The 21,465-nt window shown below is 41.6% G+C and overlaps 2 protein-coding genes across 2 annotated transcripts in view; one reads left to right on the forward strand and one right to left on the reverse strand.

The window, feature by feature from the left end:
• The window catches only part of LOC144500596 (ADP-ribosylation factor 2-like), a 384,154-nt gene that overhangs the window by 257,148 nt on the left and 105,541 nt on the right, over window positions 1-21,465 (forward strand). The window lies entirely within an intron of this gene.
• Window positions 1-21,465, reverse strand: part of nsfa (N-ethylmaleimide-sensitive factor a) — a 221,599-nt gene that overhangs the window by 163,947 nt on the left and 36,187 nt on the right. The window contains exons 5-7 of the mRNA XM_078223761.1: window positions 7,512-7,678; window positions 6,393-6,500; window positions 1,740-1,815 (exon numbers count right to left, since the gene is read on the reverse strand). Coding sequence (XP_078079887.1) covers window positions 1,740-1,815; window positions 6,393-6,500; window positions 7,512-7,678 — 351 coding nt within the window. The remainder of the gene's footprint in view (window positions 1-1,739; window positions 1,816-6,392; window positions 6,501-7,511; window positions 7,679-21,465) is intronic.

Here is a 21,465-nt window from a genome sequence, read left to right on the forward strand (position 1 = left end):
AAAGACTATTTCCTCGGGTGGATGGCACTATTACAAGGGGGCATAACTATAGGGTTTGTGGTGGGAGATATAGGAAGGATATCAGAGGTAGGTTCTTTACGCAGAGTGGTTGGGGTGTGGAATGGACTGCCCGCAGTGATAGTGGAGTCAGACACTTTAGGAACATTTAAGCGGTTATTGGATAGGCACATGGAGCACACCAGGATGATGGGGAGTGGGATAGCTTGATCTTGGTTTCAGATAAAGCTCGGCACAACATCGTGGGCCGAAGGGCCTGTTCTGTGCTGTACTGTTCTATTCTATGTTCTATGTTCTAGACGTAGCTCCATTACCAAAGCTGGGTCACTGCACTGCACATCTGACTCTCACAAATGGGCATGGGTGAACTGAGGAGCTCTTGAGCCTATTTCATCCTTCAATTAGATCGCAGCTGATCTGTTTCTCAAATCCATTCACCCTCCTTTGTTCCATATCCCTTCTACCCTAACCTAACAAAGATCTATTCATCTCAGTTTGGAAATTTTCAACTGACCTAGCCTCAGCAGCTTTTTGGGAATGGGGAAGTGCAGTTTACACAAGCTCTGATCCACTCGAAATGTCATTATAGTAGCACCCTGCGTCAGGCGAGACGAGAATACAATGCCAGTTCACGGAGCCCATGAAAATATGTTCCTCTAAATCAGTCCAGATTACAGAGGTGGAAATCCTTATATATTTGTGTGCAACTATTTATGGGAGCAACACATCTGCTGTTTAAGAATTCCAATGATTAACTGAACTGTGCAAGTCTGGGTTTAATACACAAATTTTGGGAAGCTAACACCAATGGAAATATTTTTACCATAGAAACAAAGCAGATATTTGTGCAAATTAGATTTGAGGCTAAACCATTTTGCAAGTTCACGATGCTGGCCAGATCCAAATGACCAGTTTCACAACAAGTGATTGATTGTTCCTGCCTCAAGGCAATGAGAGTAGGGGCTGGATTCAGGGGAGCAAGAGGAGATTGACATTACCAAATCCACAAAGAACTGTCAAAAACATGCAATTTAACATCTTCAATATGACACGACCACAAGATATGTTTCCCACCATTCCTCCTCTTACAGGCAAACAGCCTTTTGTACATCCACTCTTTCCAAAACAGCAATTCCTTCTTGCTCCATCACTTTTGTCTGAGAGTCCCATCATTCCTTGATGTTTAGGTTTCGCTCAGAAACTACTTTGCTGTATAAGTTGTATATCTACAATGGTCAAAGAGGATATTCTGTCCCCACCCAAACTGTACGGACTATGGAATTCAGCCTGATGAAAGAAGCTACCACAGCAAGAATTAAGAATTCAGTGGTCAGCACTGGGTCTAGATTGGAGAAACTTGGAGTTTCAGCAAAAGATGGGAAGTAATGAACAATCAGCAGAAATTAACCCAGCCAGAGCCCCTTCCATGATAATAATGTTATGTTGTACAGTTAACAAACTTAATCCTCAAGTTAATCTTTGCTGCTCAGCATTTCATAAACATGCAAGAAAGCAGGTTTCATGAATGTAAAGGACAGCACTTTGAGTTATAATGGCCAGAATCAAAGCTGTCGGAGATACACTGGTAATGCATTGTTTTAGATTTACAGTCAGACTTGATATTATGTCAATCAGCCAGGGACAAATGGTAGCTTAAAATTTACAAAGTCTATACATTATTAGCTCCAGCAAAATTTAATCACAGATTCAAATATACTCACCAATAAGAGTCAGAGACGAGCTATCTGACTTTTCAAATATAACCTGGGAATTGGCTATGGCCAGGCCAAGGTCGATCTGGGTTAGTAAAATAAAACAGATAAATTAAACACAGCAGTATGATCTCAGAGCTATCTTGCAACAGCAATGAAGTTTAGGGATGTCAGTCTGAGCACTGATTGTTTCTTTATTCTTGTATTAATTTAAATCCTTTTCCTTAGTCTGTATTACCCAATACATGCAGCAGAGAATAAAGGAGAATGCATAGTATAAAGAACAAAGAACAAAGAACAGTACAGCACAGGAAACAGGCCCTTCGGCCCTCCAATCCTGTGCCACTCATTGGTCCAACTAGACCATTCGTTTGTATCCCTCCATTCCCAAACTGCTCATGTGACTATCCAGGTAAGTCTTAAATGATGCCAGCATGTCTGCCTCCACTACCCTACTTGGCAGCACATTCCAGGCCCCCACCACCCTCTGTGTAAAAAACATCCCTCTGATATCTGAGTTATACCTCACCCCTCTCACCTTGAGCCCGTGACCCCTCATGATCGTCACCTCAGACCTGGGAAAAAGCTTCCCACTGTTCACCCTATCTATCCCCTTCATAATTTTGTACACCTCTATTAGGTCTATCCCCTTCATAATTTTGTACACCTCTATTAGGTCTCCCCTCATTCTCCGTCTTTCCAGGGAGAAACCCTGCCAGATCCCTCCCACTTCCATCAAACTTCTCAATCCCCATTTGCTCTTCAGTGGCAAACAAAGCGCAGATCTACCAAGGAATGACTCTTCCCTCTGACATTTCCATCTAATATCAAGAAAGGCCACAGCTCTACTCAAATTGGCAAGATTGCAATGGGATTAACAACCTGCCTTGCACTATACTATGTCAACATTTTACAGCACAGTAACAATGGAAATAATGGAATCATGCACCCAACAAGTCAAGGAGGCTCCACGTGCATCCCCATCCTCAATAATACAAGAGCCAAGCATGAGTGCAAACAATACTAACTTAAGCCAGAAACAGAAGTGGATGATCCTTCTGTTTGCCTCCTCCTGTGGGTTTCCATTACTATAGATATTAGTTTTGTCAATTTGATTCATTCTGTGCGATATCAAAAAAATAGCTGACCACATGGGACGCAGCAAAGGCTTTAAGTGCCAATATCATCCCAGCTGCAGTGCTGAAGGTCTGTGCTCCAGAAATAGCCTTGCCACTTTCCAAGTTGCTCCAATACAGCTATAACATTGGCACCCATTCATCAACGTGGAAAATTGCCCTGTCCACAAAAAGCAGGAAAAATCTAATTGCTTACCAATGGTGCAGTCAAGTAGTCTATAACCATGCTCTATGTTCAATCTGGGTTCCGCCAGAACCACTCTACCCCAGATCTTATAACAATAATGTTGCAAATGTAGGCATAAGAGCTGAATTCTGGAGGTGAGAGTGACTGCCTCTGATAGAGAGGCAGCATTGACAGAGTACAAAGAAACCTGGTAAAAATGAATTCATAGAACCATAGAATCCTACAGTGCAGAAGGTGGCCATTCGGTCTATCGGGTCTGCACCGAGCACAATCCCAACCAGGCCCCATCTCCATTACCCCATGCATTTACCCTACCTAGCCAGTCCTCCTGACACTAAGGGGCAATTTAGCATGGCCAATCCACCTAACCCGCACATCTCTGGACTGTGACAGGAAACCGGAGCACAGAGGAAACCCACGCAGACACGGGGAGAATGGACAAACTCCACACAGACAGTGATCCCAAGCCAGGAATCGAACTCGAGTCCTTGGCACTGTGAGGCAGCAGTGCTAACCACTGTGCCACCGTGCCACCCATAAATTCAATAAAGATCAGAGAAAAGTAGCTGAAATCATACCTAGCACAAAGACTGTGGTCGTTGGGACACAATCATCTCAGCCCCAGAGTGCCACTGCAGAGGTTTCTCAGGTCACCGCATCCTAATTATCCTAATAAAGGCCTAACTATCTTCAGCTTCTTCAATGACCTTCCCTCGATTGAATGTTCGGTTTTATTCACAACTACCCAGATAGTGAAACTGCATGTGCCTGCCAGCAAGATCTGGGCAACACCCAGGCTTGGGGTGTTAAGTGGCAAATGACATTTGCGCCACATAAATGTAAGGCAATCTCTACCTTCACTGATATATAGGTACTGTCGGTGGGGGACTTGGCAATGGTTCTGCACCCGAAGGTGGTTACACTCTGGCTCAAGTCGATAAAGTTACAATATACCAACAGCAAATGCATAAAAATATTTCTGCAAATATCTCTGCACCACAGTGCTCTCCACCACCTTCTCAAGGGCAATTAGGAATGGACAGCAAGCACTGGCCTTGCTAGCAATGCCCACATTCCATAAAAGGAAAAAAAATCTCTTTAATAGACATTTCCACATGTAATTAATGCACTTCACTGATCTGCCACATTCTTGTTGGGGTGCCACCTTGGAAACAAGGTAGTGAGACAGTTAGTTTAACTCTATGGGGGAAGCTTCTAATAACAATAATTGGGGACAAAATTAATAGTCACTTGTGCAAAAGCAGATTAAAGAAAGAAAATCACGTTTAACCTTTGATAAGGTCACACAGAGGTGATGAGAGCAGTGTTGCTGATATGGTGTCCATGGACCTCCAAAAGGTATTTGATAAAATGCTGCATAACAGACTTTTGAGCAAAGTTAAAGCTCACGGAGTAAAAGGGACAACATGGATGCGAAATTAGCTGAGAAAACAGTAGTGGTTAATGGTTGTTCTGATTGGAGGATGGTTTATGTTGGAAGTTCCTCAGGAGTCAAGGGTTCAGACCCCTGCTCATCATGATACAGGTTGGAGAGCACGGTTTCAAAAAAGTGAGAAATTATACATTTTGATAGCAAGAACAAGAGGCGGCAAAATAAAGGGGACAATTTGAAAAGGGGTGCAGGAGCAGAGGGAGCTGGATGTATGTATGCATTGGAAGTGGCACAACAAGTTGAGAAAGTTTTAAGTATAAAGAATCCTAGGCTTCATCAATAAGGACATTTAATGTAACAAGGAAGTTACATTAAACCTGTGTAAAACACTGGTTTGGCCTCAACAAGAGTATTATTGCATCCAGGTCTGGGCACCACACGTAAGGATGGGTGTGAATGCATTGGAGAGAGTGCAGTAAAGATTCATGAGAATTGTGCTAGGGATAAGAAACTCCAGTCACGTAGAAAGATTGGGGAAGTTGGGACTGTTCTCCTTGGAGTGAGGAGGTTGAGGGGAGATTTGATAGAGATATTCAAAACCATGAAGGTTCTGCATAGAGCAGATACAGAGAAATTACCTTGGTGGAAGGATCGAGAACAAGAGGGCACAGATCTAAGGTAATTGGTAAAAGTAGTAATGATGACATGAGGAAAAACATGCAGAGTGAGTGATTAGGATGGGGAATGCACTGCCTTAAGAAACTGTGGTGGAGGCATGTTCAATCAAGGCATTCAAGAGTGAATTGATAATCTAAAAGGGAAGAATGTACAAAGCTTTAGGGAGGAGGAGTGATACTTGATGGGCTGTTCAGTGAGCCAGTACAGACACAGTGGGCTGAATGGCTGCCTCCTGTGCTGTGTCAATTCTGAGATTCTATGAAAACACATTAATGATAAAGGCAGGCCTTATGTAGTCATTCATCTGTTTTAGCACTGTACATTGTGAACATTGTAGCAGTTTTGCATTTCTTTAGAATTGCCTCACTAACAATAACAACATGGCTAAAAAGTGCCATCTGGAAACAGAGGTGCTTCCTCTTGATAATCCATGAGGCAGGAAGCAACCTAAACACCCAGAGAAGAGATTCATTCGTCATTTGCTGTCATCCTTCAATAACTATCTTTATTGCTTTTCCATTAAATTAAGATTTACCTCGACAATGCAGACAAAGCTTTGCCCTTAATGCATCATCAAATTCTCATCAACTAAATCATTTTTCTAGAGCTGCATATCAGCGATAGCCTAGTTTATGCACCTTGATCCTCATCAGAGTTCAGACCCATAACCTTCTAACTCAGATACGAGAGCAGTCAAACTAATGTCCTGACGTACAAAGCAAAGCAGTTACAGTGACTGATCGATTAGAGGTTTGAAACATCCAGCTGGATATATTGTTTCCAACATATATACTCCATTTATATAGCTGCCTTCAGAATAGGACAACAACTGGTTGTTTAAGATTAATGGAGTTCATCTAACGAAACCTATCAAAGTATCAATCCGTATTACAGCAGCAATCTTTTTTTTATATAAACCCCAAGAGCTTATACAAACCACAACACATTTGTTTAAAAACAGAACCCTGAGTTTTATTGATGCAACTTTTGAATGTGAAAGACTGTCCAGAATTGAAATCTTCAAAGTGGAAAATGCTGGAAACATTCAATTTAGCTTACCATCTGTGGACAGAAAAGCTGAGTTAATGTACAATCACTGGTCAAAAATTGAAACAATTTTGTCCTTGCTTCCACACCCAGAGCCATTAACTCCTCGCCATCAATGTTGTCTGACCAGTTGGGCGTGTCTAACCTGCTATTTTTGCTCTTTTTTCATTGAAGACGTGGTTTTCACAATATAAAATAAAAATTAATGTGATAACTCCTACCTTCTGTCTCTTGCCAGAAGCTGGCTCTCCCTTCAGAATGCTTGGGTCCATAGCTTCCATGTCCTTCACCAGTAACCCAAAGAGTTTGTCATTAAAACTGAACACAAGCTAAGGAGAGGAGGAAGAAGCAGGAGAGTTATTCACCTTCAAGGTTAGGTTTTCAAATTGCAGCTTATGCCTGGCGTATTAGATGTGATACATGTTATTTTCATGCTTTATCAACAAAGGTTGCTCTGTTCGATGCCCTTGGAACTAGCACCAGTGGTCAGACATCCATGTGAAATAATGAATCAATCGCCTGAATGACTCACAAACATACAAGATACATCAAACTCATGAAGGATCTTCAGAATATCACAGACTCAAAAAATTTTCAGACAGCGTATCATAGCGGGTTACTGTGGCGTATTGGGCAGGTCTTAACTGGTTGCTTAATCACAACTTGAGATAGAACCATGGAACCATAGAAAATTACAGCTCAGAAACAGGCCTTTTGGCCCTTCTTGTCTGTGCCGAACTATTTTTTGCCTAGTCCCACTGACCTGCACTTGGACCAATCAAATACATCAAATTAACTCCACTTTACAGGGCACACACCTGCTACATAGATTTGCTAAGAAATTCTGCTCAGATTGTATTTTTGTTAAAATCAGAAAAGAACCTTGAACAGCTGTTGGAGAATGTCAAGGGCTCATTTGCCAAGAAACGTCCACCAGTACCTGCTTTAAAAGAGTGGACCCAAGAAATAATAGTAACTTCATGTAAAATCAGTCAAACTTTGGTCATCTTAGTGCAAGTGCAAATCTACAACTAAGCAGGGAAGGGATGAGATCCAATATGAACATGCAAGGCTACAAAGATGGAGTATGCCAGTTTTTCCTGAGTTAGATGGGGGATACATCTGCAACTCATCTGGAAGGATTCACTGCCTTTCATATTCAAGATGCAAAATGCACCCTACACAAGGGCTAGAAGCAAGCAAAATTACATTTTTTAAAAGCGTTTTTATATATATTGTATGAGTGATATGTTACATACATCATATCACTAAGACTTGCCCAGTCAAATCTCCACCAAATGTAAAAGCATACTTCTACACTCAGGAGAGATGAGTAGTACCTGTTGGCTTATAGAAAAGGCCTGGTTGTTGAACTGCTGAATGAATTCTGCTGCCATCTTGTCTGTGTCATATGGGTTTGAATCCACACTCTTCTTCTGCAGGAAGTCAATCTCAATCATCAATGTTCCAATGCATTGTTTTGTTTTGTCAAAGCCATAGGGAGATACTGCAGAAAGAATAGAGCAGGAATCACAATAGAAATGGTCATGTTTCATCAATCTTTCTTAAAAACAGGGACAGAATTGCCCATGTCACTAATCTACATTGGCTGTCTCAACTTCAGAGGCTCAGGTTTGATTTAAGGCCATTTAGACACATTGTGTCTGGTATGGTCTGATTTCTTAGCTATCTCATCCATCCAGCATGCATTAAAAATTGAAAATGCTTGAATACACCCTAGCTAGGAACAAAATAGTCTAAACAGTATTAACAGTCAGAAAATTCAAAGGACAGTCACAATAAAAAACACAGCACTAGCTCAGTACTGCACTTCTAGATTGAATGATTGAATTCTGGAGATTCTGAAGATACAACACTTTGGCATTAGTTGGCTCAGCTGGGAGAATCATCTCTGAAAGTGAAGGGTTTTAGAAGTAGCAGGAAAGTTAAGCAAGAGGATATGCTTTAGAATGCGAAAATTTAGTTTATGTATTCACTGAATTTAGCATAGCGTGGTCAGCTGTGGATCAAAGGAAAGCTTGATGTTATGCACCATCTGTTCAAACTGAGTGGACATAGGAAACTAAATGCTTAATGCAACTTTTTTTGAAATAAATTAAGATTTACCAAAATCTGTTCTTCCCACACTTGTTGCAGTTTTCTCCCAATCTCCCCAACTGCTAAACTCCATCTGAGAGTATGGGTAGCAAACACAAGCAAGCCAAAAGCACCGAAGAGGGAAAGATGCCATTATCAAAGTTTAATTTGATTTCTAAATTTGAAAAAATGTAATATTTTTGTAAATAACTGCATTGAAATAGCACTACGTTCATTAAATTAGTGTTTTTGTAATTACCATTGAACATTTTATTCATCAGCAGTGATCATGAATGCACAGAGTTAGGAGTCTGTAGCTAACCAAGTCCTGTGGCACCTGTGTTAATTCAATAATACAATTAATTTAAGGTTATTTTCCACATTGTGACACTTTTTACTGAATGAAGTATTTCTGTTCTGTAACCAAATGTTTAAATATTGTTCAACATGGCAGCTCAACTGAATTATTTATTAGCAAAGAGTGCATAATGGAAATTGAGTGCATTATTGGAAAGGCTCCATGTAATAAAGATACAGCTTGAAGTTTTTTTCAGACTAGTTTGGAAAATGACATGTAATGCCTTGTAATGATGTGTAATGATGTGTAATGCTATTTGATAGGATTGCAGTTAGAATTCCAGCTGATTTTTCTTTCTCCTCCACGTCAGTGGTACTGCATACCAACAATTGACCTAGCTCAGATCACCAAATCCAATACAGACTAAAGATTGAATCCATGTTCTTCAGTTTAGCAAGGCTCAATACCATACCACGCAGAGCATTTCCCCATTAAGCCACTGGGCAATCTGAAATCAGCCACGGGAAGAATACAACAGCCACAGAGTTACAGCCAGCGCATCTGTGACATCCAATGACAATAACAGTGTTTTGAGTGCTTGGAGGCAACTGGAAATCTCATTTAGGAGATCAGGATTATATTAAGTGCCAAATATAGCATGAGATGCAAAGATCCTGTTCGAGTAAATTGTATTTAACCTATTTGTTCATAATTATATTACTTTTAGCAGCGCGTGTTGGGGAAACACAAGGAAACATAAAGAAAAAATTAAAACCAAGTACTTGTAATGCAGAAAGGTATCTACAGCCTGTTCGTCAGTTACCTCACACAGCATTTCCCCAGGAAAACTTAATCTTCAAAAGATATGTCGAATCATAGCACAATAAAGCTCAGAAGATGGCCTGTCAGCTCATCCTGCCAGTGCTGGCTATCCAATTGACCCCATTTCCGTGTTCTTACTCAAAAACCCTGCAATTTCTTTTTTCCATTTTCAAGTATATCTACTTCCCTTTTAAAAGTTGCTATGGAATCTACTTCCACCACCCTTTCTGGAAGTGCATTCTGGATTATAACTCACGAATTGGTGAAGCATGACTTCCCATTACCTTTTGTGCATTCTTTATTCATTTTATGGGGTGTGGACGTTGCTGGCTGGACAAGCGTTTATTGCCCATTCATAACTGCTCTCCATTTCAGAGGGCATTTTGAGAATCAACCACATTGGTGTGGATCTGGAGTCACATGTAGGCCTGACAAGTATAGCAAATTTCCTTCCCTAAAGGACATTAACGAACCAGGTGGGTTTTTGCAGCATGGTCATCACTAGACTTTTACTTATAGATTTTATTGAATTGAAATTTCACCAGCTGCCATGGTAGCATTTGAACCCAGATGCCCAGATTTAACCCTGGGTTCTAGATTACTAGTCCGGTGACAATACCATCAAGCCACTGCCTTCCCCACAACTGCTATTTTTCCAACCTACATTCTAGCAGCGCATTTAAAAAGTGAGGGTAGAATTTCTGCATTTACTTAGAAGTTAGCTACAACTTAAATCTACTGACCATATGGAATACCCTTTTATTTTGAGCAGACTGTATGGTTAAGATAGCATAAAGTAAATTAACTTCTATTCAAGAGTACACTCAAACCACAAAACCATCTACCATTCTTCTGTATTTGAGAAAAATACGTTTTATAAAATTCACTGCTGAGATAATTAATCCAAAAGCTTTTATTGTTAGTGCAGTGGTATTAATCCTGTGGGAAATGGTTCTTAATATCTATCTCATGCAATCAGATTTATCACTGAGTAAAGTGGTGTAATGCAGTTGAATTATTATTTCTGAACAAGTGAGGCAGCAATGCTAACCACTCTGCCTAGCACAACAGAAGACAGTTTGCAGGTCGATCACCTCAGGCCCAGGAGTTCCTCAGGGCAGCGACCCAGGCTCAACTTCAATGAATTATCAAAGTGGCCTCTGAATAGAAATCACAAGTGCAAACCCCAACAGATCTCCCCATTTTGGAGTCATTTTTACGTTCCAATGAAGTCATGGCTCATATCAGCTAATTCAAAACTAGAAATCAATCTCTGCATTGCTTTGGCTTCTGAGCATCATGCAAGCAGTGTTGGTTGAAATTTTTGATGGAATTTAAGGATAATAGAGCTGAAGGCTTTTAACTTTTAAAAATTATTCCATTACTGAACAGAACATTAAATTCTGAACATCCACTAAACACCCAGATGTACAGTAGCATCGTGGTTATGCTACTGGATCAGTAATCCAGAAGCTTAATTCAGAGGGATAATGAGACAAACCAACGAGGAGTTCTCAGAACAGCTGAGAAGTTTAAATCCAATTGATTAAATAAAATCTGCACTAAGAGACTAGCATCGGTCAAGGTGGCCTAATAGTCAAAATGCCCCATCTCATTTGTTAATGACCTCTAGGGAAATAAATCTGTCATCCTTATCCAGTGTGACCTACAAGTGACTCCAGATCCACAGCAATATGGTCAACTCTGTCCTCTGAAGCGGTCTACCCAGCAACTTAATTGTATTCAAGGCAGCGGCTCACCACCTTAACAGTGTTTAGGGATGGGAAATAAGTTTTGGTTTATCACGAGGGCCCCCTCCAGTGAATAAAATACTTGATCATTAGTTATATGAGCAATTGGATTTTTGAGGCACAAAGTTATTTTTGTTGAAGTTCCACAACTTCACAATAGATCAACTAGACCGAGCTTGCAAGTGCTACAGATGATACACAGTGAATTTGTCAATGGGCTAGAGCAAGCAGTCCATCATCTAAAGCTGTATTTGGTGCATCTTGAAATATTGCAGTCTTTTCTTCAATTTGTACACATGTGCCTGCAGGGATTATAGAGTTTAACTTTCAGTAATCTGTTATTCCCCCTCAAGAGGTGGCATGATGAAAAATCAAATGCTGCACAGGGCCAAAGCCTAAAAGATTTAAACTATAACAATGCAAAGCTTGTTATAGTCTGCCCCCATTACAAGTCATTTAAGCAACGAGAAACTGATATTTTATGGGTGTGGTGGAGTGGAGGAGAAGAACTATTTTACAAAGGAAGGGATTGAGCTAGTCTTATTTTTGAAGAAGACAGGTCCAAAGACTTAATTAGAAAAGGAGATTTGACCATCACTCCACCAACAGGACTGACCAGAGCCAAAAAAGGTTGACCTAGTCAATGAGGTGCAGCTCACATCACTAGCACCACCTAATAACTGGATACAGCTTTAAGATACAGTAGGAAAATGGAATTTCACTCAACACAAGGCAATAAAATGCTGGTGGATGACAGCTGTGAAAGGACATGCAAAGAGGCAAGACCATCACTGAACCCTCATTGTTGGGATGAAGGGTACAGGATTTGTTGTTGCTGCACACACAGACCAGTGCTGTCTGCCAGTGTTCAGCAAGGAGGCATCCAACAGGTTTCACGACATTTAATCATAGCAGATAATGGAGAAGCAGAAAACACCTGCAGCTGCCACATTGAGCAGTTATCACTGCACATCTCCGCAATGGCTTGCAAAGTCATTTTTAATTACAGTTTACCTTGACAAGATAGATCAAATTCTCAGCTATAAATGTAGAAAGTAGTACCCCATTGTAAAGCACCTCATTTTCAACACTGTATTGGATTTACACTGCGCTGTACTACACTTGAACAGAGTGCCAGAAACCACAACTGCAGCGGAATTGAAGCACTAGCTGCACATGATGTAATTAGCCACATGGGGGCCTGCACTCATAATCTGCTCCATACTGGATCACCATTTTGTTTTTCCAGATCTCAACCAGAGTGATTTTCATGTAGGGAGAACATCTTTTAAATGTCGGAGTACCTTAGGGTTTGTATGTCTTTTCAGGCTACGACTACATGCATTTATAGGCTGCCATTAACACAGAATTATGCATTTCACAAGAATGTCAAGCCAAAGACAGAACAGTACGGGGAAAGGACCGAAATCTTGGTTAAAGAGATGGGACTTATTATAGTGAAGTTGACACTTGAGGGAATTCCAGAGAGCAAGGCTTGTAGGGATCAGATAAAGATCATTATTCTGCTGTCTCTACCTCTCGAGTCTATGTTAAGAGTGAGGATTACCCCAAAGTCCAACATGAACTAGGCAGGTGAAGGCACGGCCACCAATTGTAGGGTGAAGAGCGCATTCCATTAGAGCTAGGGTCACAGTGGGTGGGAAAGAGACCATCACACTTCGGTTCAGCCTGCAGCAGTGGCCAGGGAGGGGCTGGAGTCATGTCATACATTTTGTGGCCGGGGATAAAGAGAATGGCTTTGGTTTTCAAATATTTTTGATACAGCGTACTATTCAGAGAATATGTATCTGATATAAAGGGTTTCATAGCAGTGGGTAGTGAAGGGAGAAAGTAGTATGATTGGGTGTCAGCAGCAAGCTAAATCACATGTCTACAGATGATTTTATGAAAGATGAACACATAGATAAGGGGAAGTATGCCAGAAATAGATCTTCTAGAACTTTCTGAAGTGACTTTACAAAGAGATACCATTGACACTAATGCTCTGGTGACAACAGGATAAGTAAAAATGGAACCAAATGACACAGTCCCACTAAGTTAGACCACAGAGAAATATAAAGGAGTGTGAATGACAACAAAAATCAACGGTCAAGATAGCAGTAGAATAATGCATCATAATTATGTATAGTGTTGTCCGTTAGGGCCATTTTGTTACCAAAAGGAGCAAATACTTAAATGAGTTATTCAAAAAAAGGTGCTGGAAAAAATGGCAGGTATTGAAACATTCAAAGCTGTAAATAGCTACTGCCCAAACATTCAACCTTGTAAGCCAGACACCAAATGTTAGCTATTCCACAGGTGGCACAGTGGTTAATACTGCTGCCTCACTGTGCCAGGGACCCGGGTTCAATTCCAGCCATGGGTCACTGTGTAGAGTTTGCAGGTTCTCCCCGTGTCTGTGTTTCCTCAGGGTGCTCCAGTTTCCTCCCACACTTCAAAGATGTACAGGCTAGGTGGATTGACCATGCTAAACTGCCTCTTTGTGTCTAAAAATGTAGTTAGATGGATTAGCCATAGTAAATGCACAGAGTTACGGGGACGGAGGGTAGCTTAGATGCTTTTTCGGAGAGTTGGTGCAGACTTGACAGTCAATTGTAGCGCCGAGCTGCAAACCTGGCTGAGAGCAGCTAGCCAGCAATTAAACCTGGCACCTCCTAGTCCAGTCTGTACGTCAGTGTATTACAACAAAGCATTATGGACAACGTTTGGTTTAACACTGTTATCTTGTTAACATTTGGCAGCAAACATCTTGTCAAGCATTTAACCAGATCAAATAACATTGCTGTGCTTCCAGAACAATACAGTTCCATACTAGAAGTCCTAACACTATCATTCATAAACAGAGGACTAGATATGTTAATACACTTCCTGGAGGCCTGCAGTGTTAATATTGTCGAGGGTAATTGATATCACTGCCATTTAATGCAACTGCCCAAAAGCTACTGAGAAACAAGACAGCCATGAGTGTAAGATTACTGAAACTTTTGGGAGCATAAAAAAAAATTGACTGCTGTTTTCAAAACAATGGTATGTAAATAAATGCAAGTCTCACAGAAGAGCTTGCCATCGTCAACATGCAAACCCTAACATATTGACAGTTTGATGGGCATAGCTATCCTGGAATAATATAGGAATTAGGAGCATAAATAGGCAAATTCAGTCCTTTGAGCCTGCTCCGCCATTCAATCAGATCATGGCTGATCTCTCCCTGGTCTCAAATCCACCTCCCCACCTCTTCCCCATATCCCCTCATCCCGGTTTTTATTAGAAATATATCTATCTCAACCTTCCATTTTGCTATAGATGTAAACATTCACTGCCCTCTCCTAGTGTGACACCAATATCATCCACATTATGAATGAAGCTCAAAATGATGGTAAAACATTCCTGTAAGAATCAATAGACAATTATCTCACCCTGTAGCAGAACAAGAGTACTCATCTGTCAAACACATTACCCAGATCCAGACTGCTGCAGAAACCAAGGCAGAACAAAAATACCTGCTCCAATCTTTAGCTCAAGTTGACTTACGGTCAGTACTGCTTCATTAATTAAGCAAAAACCCAATCTTGATACGTCATGCCCATCTCAACAATGACCTTTCAACTGAAATAAAATTACCTGGAATTTAATTATGCTAAGATTTAAGTTAAAATTATACTGATCCATATTTGGATGCTAAAAAATATTCCCTTAATGCAACAACTTTCACTCAATTTATACAAGTCAAAGGATTTATAGACTGGTTTTTTTATTGCAAATTTTAGAAATCTAAAAACAAAAGCAGGCAGTTCTCGAAGTAAACAGCTCAGTCAGTACTTGTCAAGATTGAAAATAAGTTACTACTTTGGGTGTCGATCATCTATTAGAATTCATGAGGCAAACATACCCGATATTTCAGAACCCATCCACAAGTGCTAACTGACCATAGCACAGTTTCAGCTCTTTCCGTTTTTCTATTTTAGACATGAACCACCCATTTATCAGAGGTATCACTGGCTCAGTGTTCATCAGCACGTTGATGCCAAAGCACTCTATAGCCTTTGTCCAACTTATTGCATGGTCGCTCATAAACAAAACCCTGCTCACCAGTGCAGTTGAATACTTATGTTACTGGACTAATAATAAGAGGTGTGTGTTCAAATCCCACCACAGCAGCTGGGGGATTTTAAGTCAGTTAATTAAATAAATCTGGAATAAAATATCAATAATAGTAAACATGAAACTACTTACATTGTGGGAAATGTCTATCTGGTTCATTAATGCACCTCAGGGAGAGAAATCTATCACCTTTACACTATCTGGCCTGCATGTGATTCCACAGCAACATGACTGGCTCTTAATTATTCTCTGAATGGCCGAGTAAAGCATTCAGTTGTATCAAACTACTACAAATAACATTAAGAATCTAATCAGATGGATCACCCAGCATCAACATAGGCAGTAGACACCAAGGCATACAACCCGACTCCATCTTGTGAATATCTGGTTGCTTGTGCCAAAATTGGGAGAGTTGTCTCACAGGGTAGACAAGCAATGTCCTGCTGTAGACATATGCACAAAATCATTTATTTTCAGCCAACATCCCAGACTCCTCCATCACCATCCAGGACATACCCACCAGAGGTGGCTGCACAATGGAATGCAGGAGGTAGAATGTTGGGAATCCTCAACATTGCCTCCAGACCACGAGGTGACACGGTAACAGGTAACAATATTTGGAAGGAAAGGTCCTGTTGATCACCATACATTATCCTCCCTCTGTGATGAATCAGTACCCCATGCTGAACACCACTTAGAGGCAGCACTGAAGGTAGCAAGGATTAAAGCATGTACTCGGGTTGGAGAACTTCAATGCCCATCACCAAGTGTGACTCAGTGTACTACCACTCACCAAATGGGACAGTCCCAAAGGGGATATCTGTCAGACTGGGCATGCAGCAGCTGATGAGAAAAATTCACTTTGCCTCATGCTCACCAATCTGTCAGTTAAAGATGAATCTCTCATTTACAGTATTGGTAGAAGTGACCACTGTAAATCTTTGAGGGAACAAGGGTTTAGGCTTTAGAATGCAGGCACCCACAATCATGTTGTGACACCAGCACCATGCTAAATTGGCTATGTTTTGAACAGACCTAGCACCTCACAATGGAGAATTAATTGAAACTTGTAATCCATCCACAACAGAATTTATGCCACCACAATATGTAACTTCATAGCTCAGGATGTCCCTCACTAACATTACCATCAAACTAAGATGTCAGCATTGTTGGCAAGGCCAGCATTGATATCCAACACTAAGATGGTGGTGAGCCAACTTCTTCAATGACTCCAGTCCACGTGGTGCAGGTGCACATAATGTTTGGGAGGGATGTCCAGTTTTTTGACCCAGCAACAGCGATGGAATAGTAATGTGGTTACAAGTCAGGATGGTATGTGACATGCGGGGGAACTTGTTGGTGGTGGTGTTCCTATGCATCAGATACCAGGAGAGCAGTCAAGAACAGCTGAAAATGAGATGCCAACCTGCACAACACAGGACTGTGCACCTTGTCTGAAAACATAGCATTAGCTTCCAAGCGTACAATGACTAGACCCTACCCTGTTGCATCACCAACTCTCTCAACCCCTCTACTGTTGCTAAATTATTAGATTTCGCCTTTTATTCGTTCTTGAGAAATGAGTGTCACTGGCAAGGCCAGATTCATCCCTAATTGCTTTCAAGAAGTTGCTGTTGAGTCACCTTCATGAGCAGCTGCAGTCCATGTGATGCAGGTAGATCCATTGAGCTGTTACAGAGGAAGTTCCAGGATAGTGCATGGCTTTGGGAAGAGTTTATATGGCGCTGTTTTCATACATTTGCTGTCCGCGATATTCTATGTGGTGAAGGATACAGGTTTTCAGTGCCGTGACAGGCATATTAGTGTGTTGTAACAATGCATCTTGTATCTGTTACACACTGCTGCCACTGCACCAGTGGTGGAAGGACTGAAATGTTTAAGGGAATAGATGGGCACCAATCAAGCAGGCTGTTTTGTTTTGGATGGTGTCAAGTTTTAAGTATTGTTCAAGGCAAGCAGGGAGTATTCTAACACGCTCCTGAATGGTGCCTTAGGGATGGTGGACAGACTTTGTGCAGTCAAGTGGTTACTCCCTGCAGAATTCTCAACCTCTGAACTGCTCTTGTAGTATTTATATGGCTGGTTCCATTTCTAACTAATGGAAACTCTCAGAATGATGATGTTCAGGAGATTCGGCAATGCCAATGTCATGGGAAGATGGTTTGATTCTCCATGGTAAGAAGTTTAACAACACCAGGTTAAAGTCCAACAGGTTTATTTGGTAGCAAAAGCCACACAAGCTTTCGGAGCTCCAAGCCCCTTCTTCAGGTGAGTGGGAATTCTGTTCACAAACAGGGCATATAAAGACACAGACTCAATTTACATGAATAATGGTTGGAATGCGAATACTTACAGCTAATCAAGTCTTTAAGATACAAACAAGGTGAGTGGAGAGAGCATCAAGACAGGCTAAAAAGATGTATATTGTCTCCAGACAAGACAGCCAGTGAAACTCTGCAGGTCCAGGCAAGCTGTGGGGGTTACAAATAGTGAGACATGAACCCAATATCCCGGTTGAGGCCGTCCTCGTGTGTGCGGAACTTGGCTATCAGTTTCTGCTCAGCGACGCTGCGTTGTCGTGTGTCGTGAAGGCCGCCTTGGAGAACGCTTACCTGAAGATCCAAGGCTGAATGCCCGTGACTGCTGAAGTGCTCCCCCACAGGAAGAGAACAGTCTTGCCTGGTGATTGTCGAGCAGTGTTCATTCATCCGCTGTCATAGCATCTGCATGGTTTCCCCAATGTACCATGCCTCGGGACATCCTTTCTTGCAGCATATCAGGTAGACAACGTTGGCCGAGTTGCAAGAGTATGTACCGTGTACCTGGTGGATGGTGTTCTCACGTGAGATGATGGCATCTGTGTCGATGATCCGGCACGTCTTGCAGAGGTTGCTGTGGCAGGGTTGTGTGGTGTCGTGGTCACTGTTCTCCTGAAGGCTGGGTAGTTTGCTGCGGACAATGGTCTGTTCTCCATGTCAGAGATGGTCATTGCCTGGGACTTGTGTGACATGAATATTACTTACCACTTTACTCCAACCATTAACGATGTCAGTCCTGGATCAGCAGAAATTTCCTCCAATTTATTGGAAAAAGAGTGAAGCCATGGCGTTTGGTTCCCACTACAGACTCCTTTCTGTAGCTAGTGTCTCCATCCCTCTCCCTGGAAAATGAGAAGCCGAACCAGATTTTTTGAAAACTTTGTTTTATATTCCACCCCACAATGAGATTCCACACCATTTCTGTGGCCATCTATTCAGTTTCCACAACATCGCTCAATTCCACCCCTATCTGTACATGCTCATTAACCCTAGACTTGACCATCACTTCCCATATCCTACTCTCTATACTTGAGGTCATCCAAAACTCTGCTGGCTATGTCCTTACGCATCCCAATCACCCATCACTTCTGTCCACTGATCTACATTAGCTGTCAGTCAAGCAACATCTGGATTTAATTCTTTTCCCCCCCAATTCCCTTCATGTCCTTCCCCTCACCACCTTTAATCTTTTCCAATCCCACAAACCACTAAAATATCCACACATCTATTATGGCCTCTTGAGTATCGCCAAATTTAACTGCTCCACCACTGCTGGTTGTGTCTTCGGCTACCAAGATTTGAAGCTCTAGACTTTCCTCCTGAAATCTAACTCACTTAAGAACGCCCAGGAAACCCACTGAACATCCTGGTCACATTTTGCACCTACCTGCAATTAATGTACAGAGTTAACACTGCTGCCACTACCTAAACATTTCAAAATTAATTTCTAGGATAAAAGGCTTAAATAAAATTATGAGGATAGGTTCCATTGACTAATATTGTTATTGCCTCGAGGAAAGAAGATTTAGGGGTGACCAAATTAACATGTTCAAGCTTTTAAAGGAATCGATCAGGTATATTGACAGAAACTATTTTTTCTGGCAAGATTACAGAATAATACAGGGTATAATCTTAAACTTGAGAACTAGGCCACTCCAGGGAGATGTCAGGAAGCACTCTTTCACAGAGCTATGGAACTTTGGAATTCAACCACAACAATCACCCTACCTTTGCCTCCCCACCATACGCTGCCCCCAACCATCATCACCCCACCCCTCTTAAGCCTCCGGTGCTAGCTCAATTGAAAATTTCAAAACTGAGCAATAGACTTTCGTTTGGCATAGGTATTAAAGCTTACTGAGTCAGTGCAGGTAGATAGAGTTGGGATACAGAGTTAACTGAAGGGTGTTTAAGTTTTAAAGTTTATTTATTAGTGTCACAAGTAGGCTTACATTAATACTGCAATGAAGTTACTGTGAAAATCCCCTAATCACCACACTCTGGCGGCTGTTCGGGTACACGGAGGGGGAATTTAGCATGGCCAACGCACCTAACCAGCACACCTTTCTGACTGCGGGAGGAAACCTGAGCACCCAGAGGAAACCACACAGACACAGGGAGAACGTGCAGATTCTGCACAGACAGTGACCCAAGCCGGGAATCAAACCCAGGTCCCGGATGCTGAGGCAGCAGTGCTAACCACTGTGCCACGTGGAACGGACTTGAGGGGTGCAACAGCCTCTCTCTGTTTCAATGTTCCCAAGTGTTCTGTCCATGTACAAACACACCAACAAAGGACTCTCCCTAAAGTAAAATTCTGGCTTTAAGTTGTTTAATCAGAACACATAACCCAGACTCCTGTCACTGATTTCAGACTAGTAATTACAACCTGGAATTCAGTTTGTTGTGCACATTTTCCTTTGAGTTGGAGGAAAGAGTAGAAGTAAAAAAGTACCTGACCTGTTCCAGATTAAAGGCCTTGGCCGCACAATGACATCCCTTCAAGCTCTTGGTATTATTTCAATTTCAATATTCTCATGCCTGTTGCCTAAAATGAATTGTTTGAATTGAATTGTTTGAATGCCAAACAATGCCATGAAGCAGTTAGTGTGTTCAGATTGGCACTGTGCTAGCAGCTCTTCTCTTCAGCAATTCCTTGGGATCTAGGATGACTCGACTCTGGTTCATTGAGTTCGGAGATGGAGGAAAAGTCTAATGCGTGATCTACAGACTCAATCACGTGAAGCAGGAAGTGTTTGAAGGGTTGGGTAGATGGATTGTTGAGGTTTACGTGCTACCTCCGATGCCTTGTCTTCATCTCTGCACAATTCTGATAAAGTCCCTTGATGTGTTCAGTGCCTTCCCAGACAAACCATCTCCATTTTGATCTGCCAAAAACCAGGGACTCCCATCAGTCAGCCAACTGTTTAACCTCTTCAGCTATATTTTGAGGACATCCCTAAGGCTTTTCCACTGTATTCCTGTAAGACTCCGGATGTGACCAAGTTCCAAGTAGAGAAGTTGCTTCAAGAGTTTGGTGTTCGGCATACAAGCTAAATGTCACGCCCAGTGATCTTGGTTTTGAGTGATTAGTACCTCGATACTGAACAAGTTGACTTGGGAGAAGACACTTCTGTTGAACTGCCTTTCTTACCACAGATTTGGAGGATCTTTTAAAAGCACCGCTGGTGGTTCTTCTCTAGTGCTTTGAAGTGCCTGCTGGAGGTTGCCCAAATCTCTGAAGATAAAGGAACACTGCTGCCCAGATGTCATTTTGCTTAGTGTCGGGTTTCAGATCCTAGTCCTCAAATATTATTTTCCTTAGTCAGCTGAAGGCTGAGCTGGCACACTGAAGGTGATGGTGAATTTTGTCTATATCTGCCTTCATCGAGAGGAAGTTCCTAAGAAATGGAGAATAGTCTACATTTTCTAGGATCTCATCATTGATGTTAATCAATCTCTCTCTTTCTCTAGGTACAGTATGCTTTGTCTGTTTAGCGCAAAAGAAACAATACTTTATACTGTATACTAATACATGCGACAACAATAAATCAAATCAAATCAATGGGGAGACAATGCACCATGGGAGCTAGCTGGAAGAGAACTCTTGTTTTCCAGGTATTTAGTGAAAGGCCCGTTTTCTCATAAGCTTAAGAGTCAACAATGACCTGGAGCTCAGTTTCTGAGTGAGCACACACGCAAGCATTATCTGCATTCTGAAGCTCTATGACTGAGATTGAAGTGGTTTTGGACTGAAGCGGCATATGTTGAACTTTCGAGTTGTTGGAGCTGCACTCATCCAGAAAAGTGGAGAGCATTCCATTACACTCCTGACTTGTGTACGGTTTTAGTCCCCTTACTTGAG

Source organism: Mustelus asterias, chromosome 11, assembly GCF_964213995.1.
Source record: "Mustelus asterias chromosome 11, sMusAst1.hap1.1, whole genome shotgun sequence".
Taxonomy (NCBI): Eukaryota; Metazoa; Chordata; class Chondrichthyes; order Carcharhiniformes; family Triakidae; genus Mustelus; species Mustelus asterias.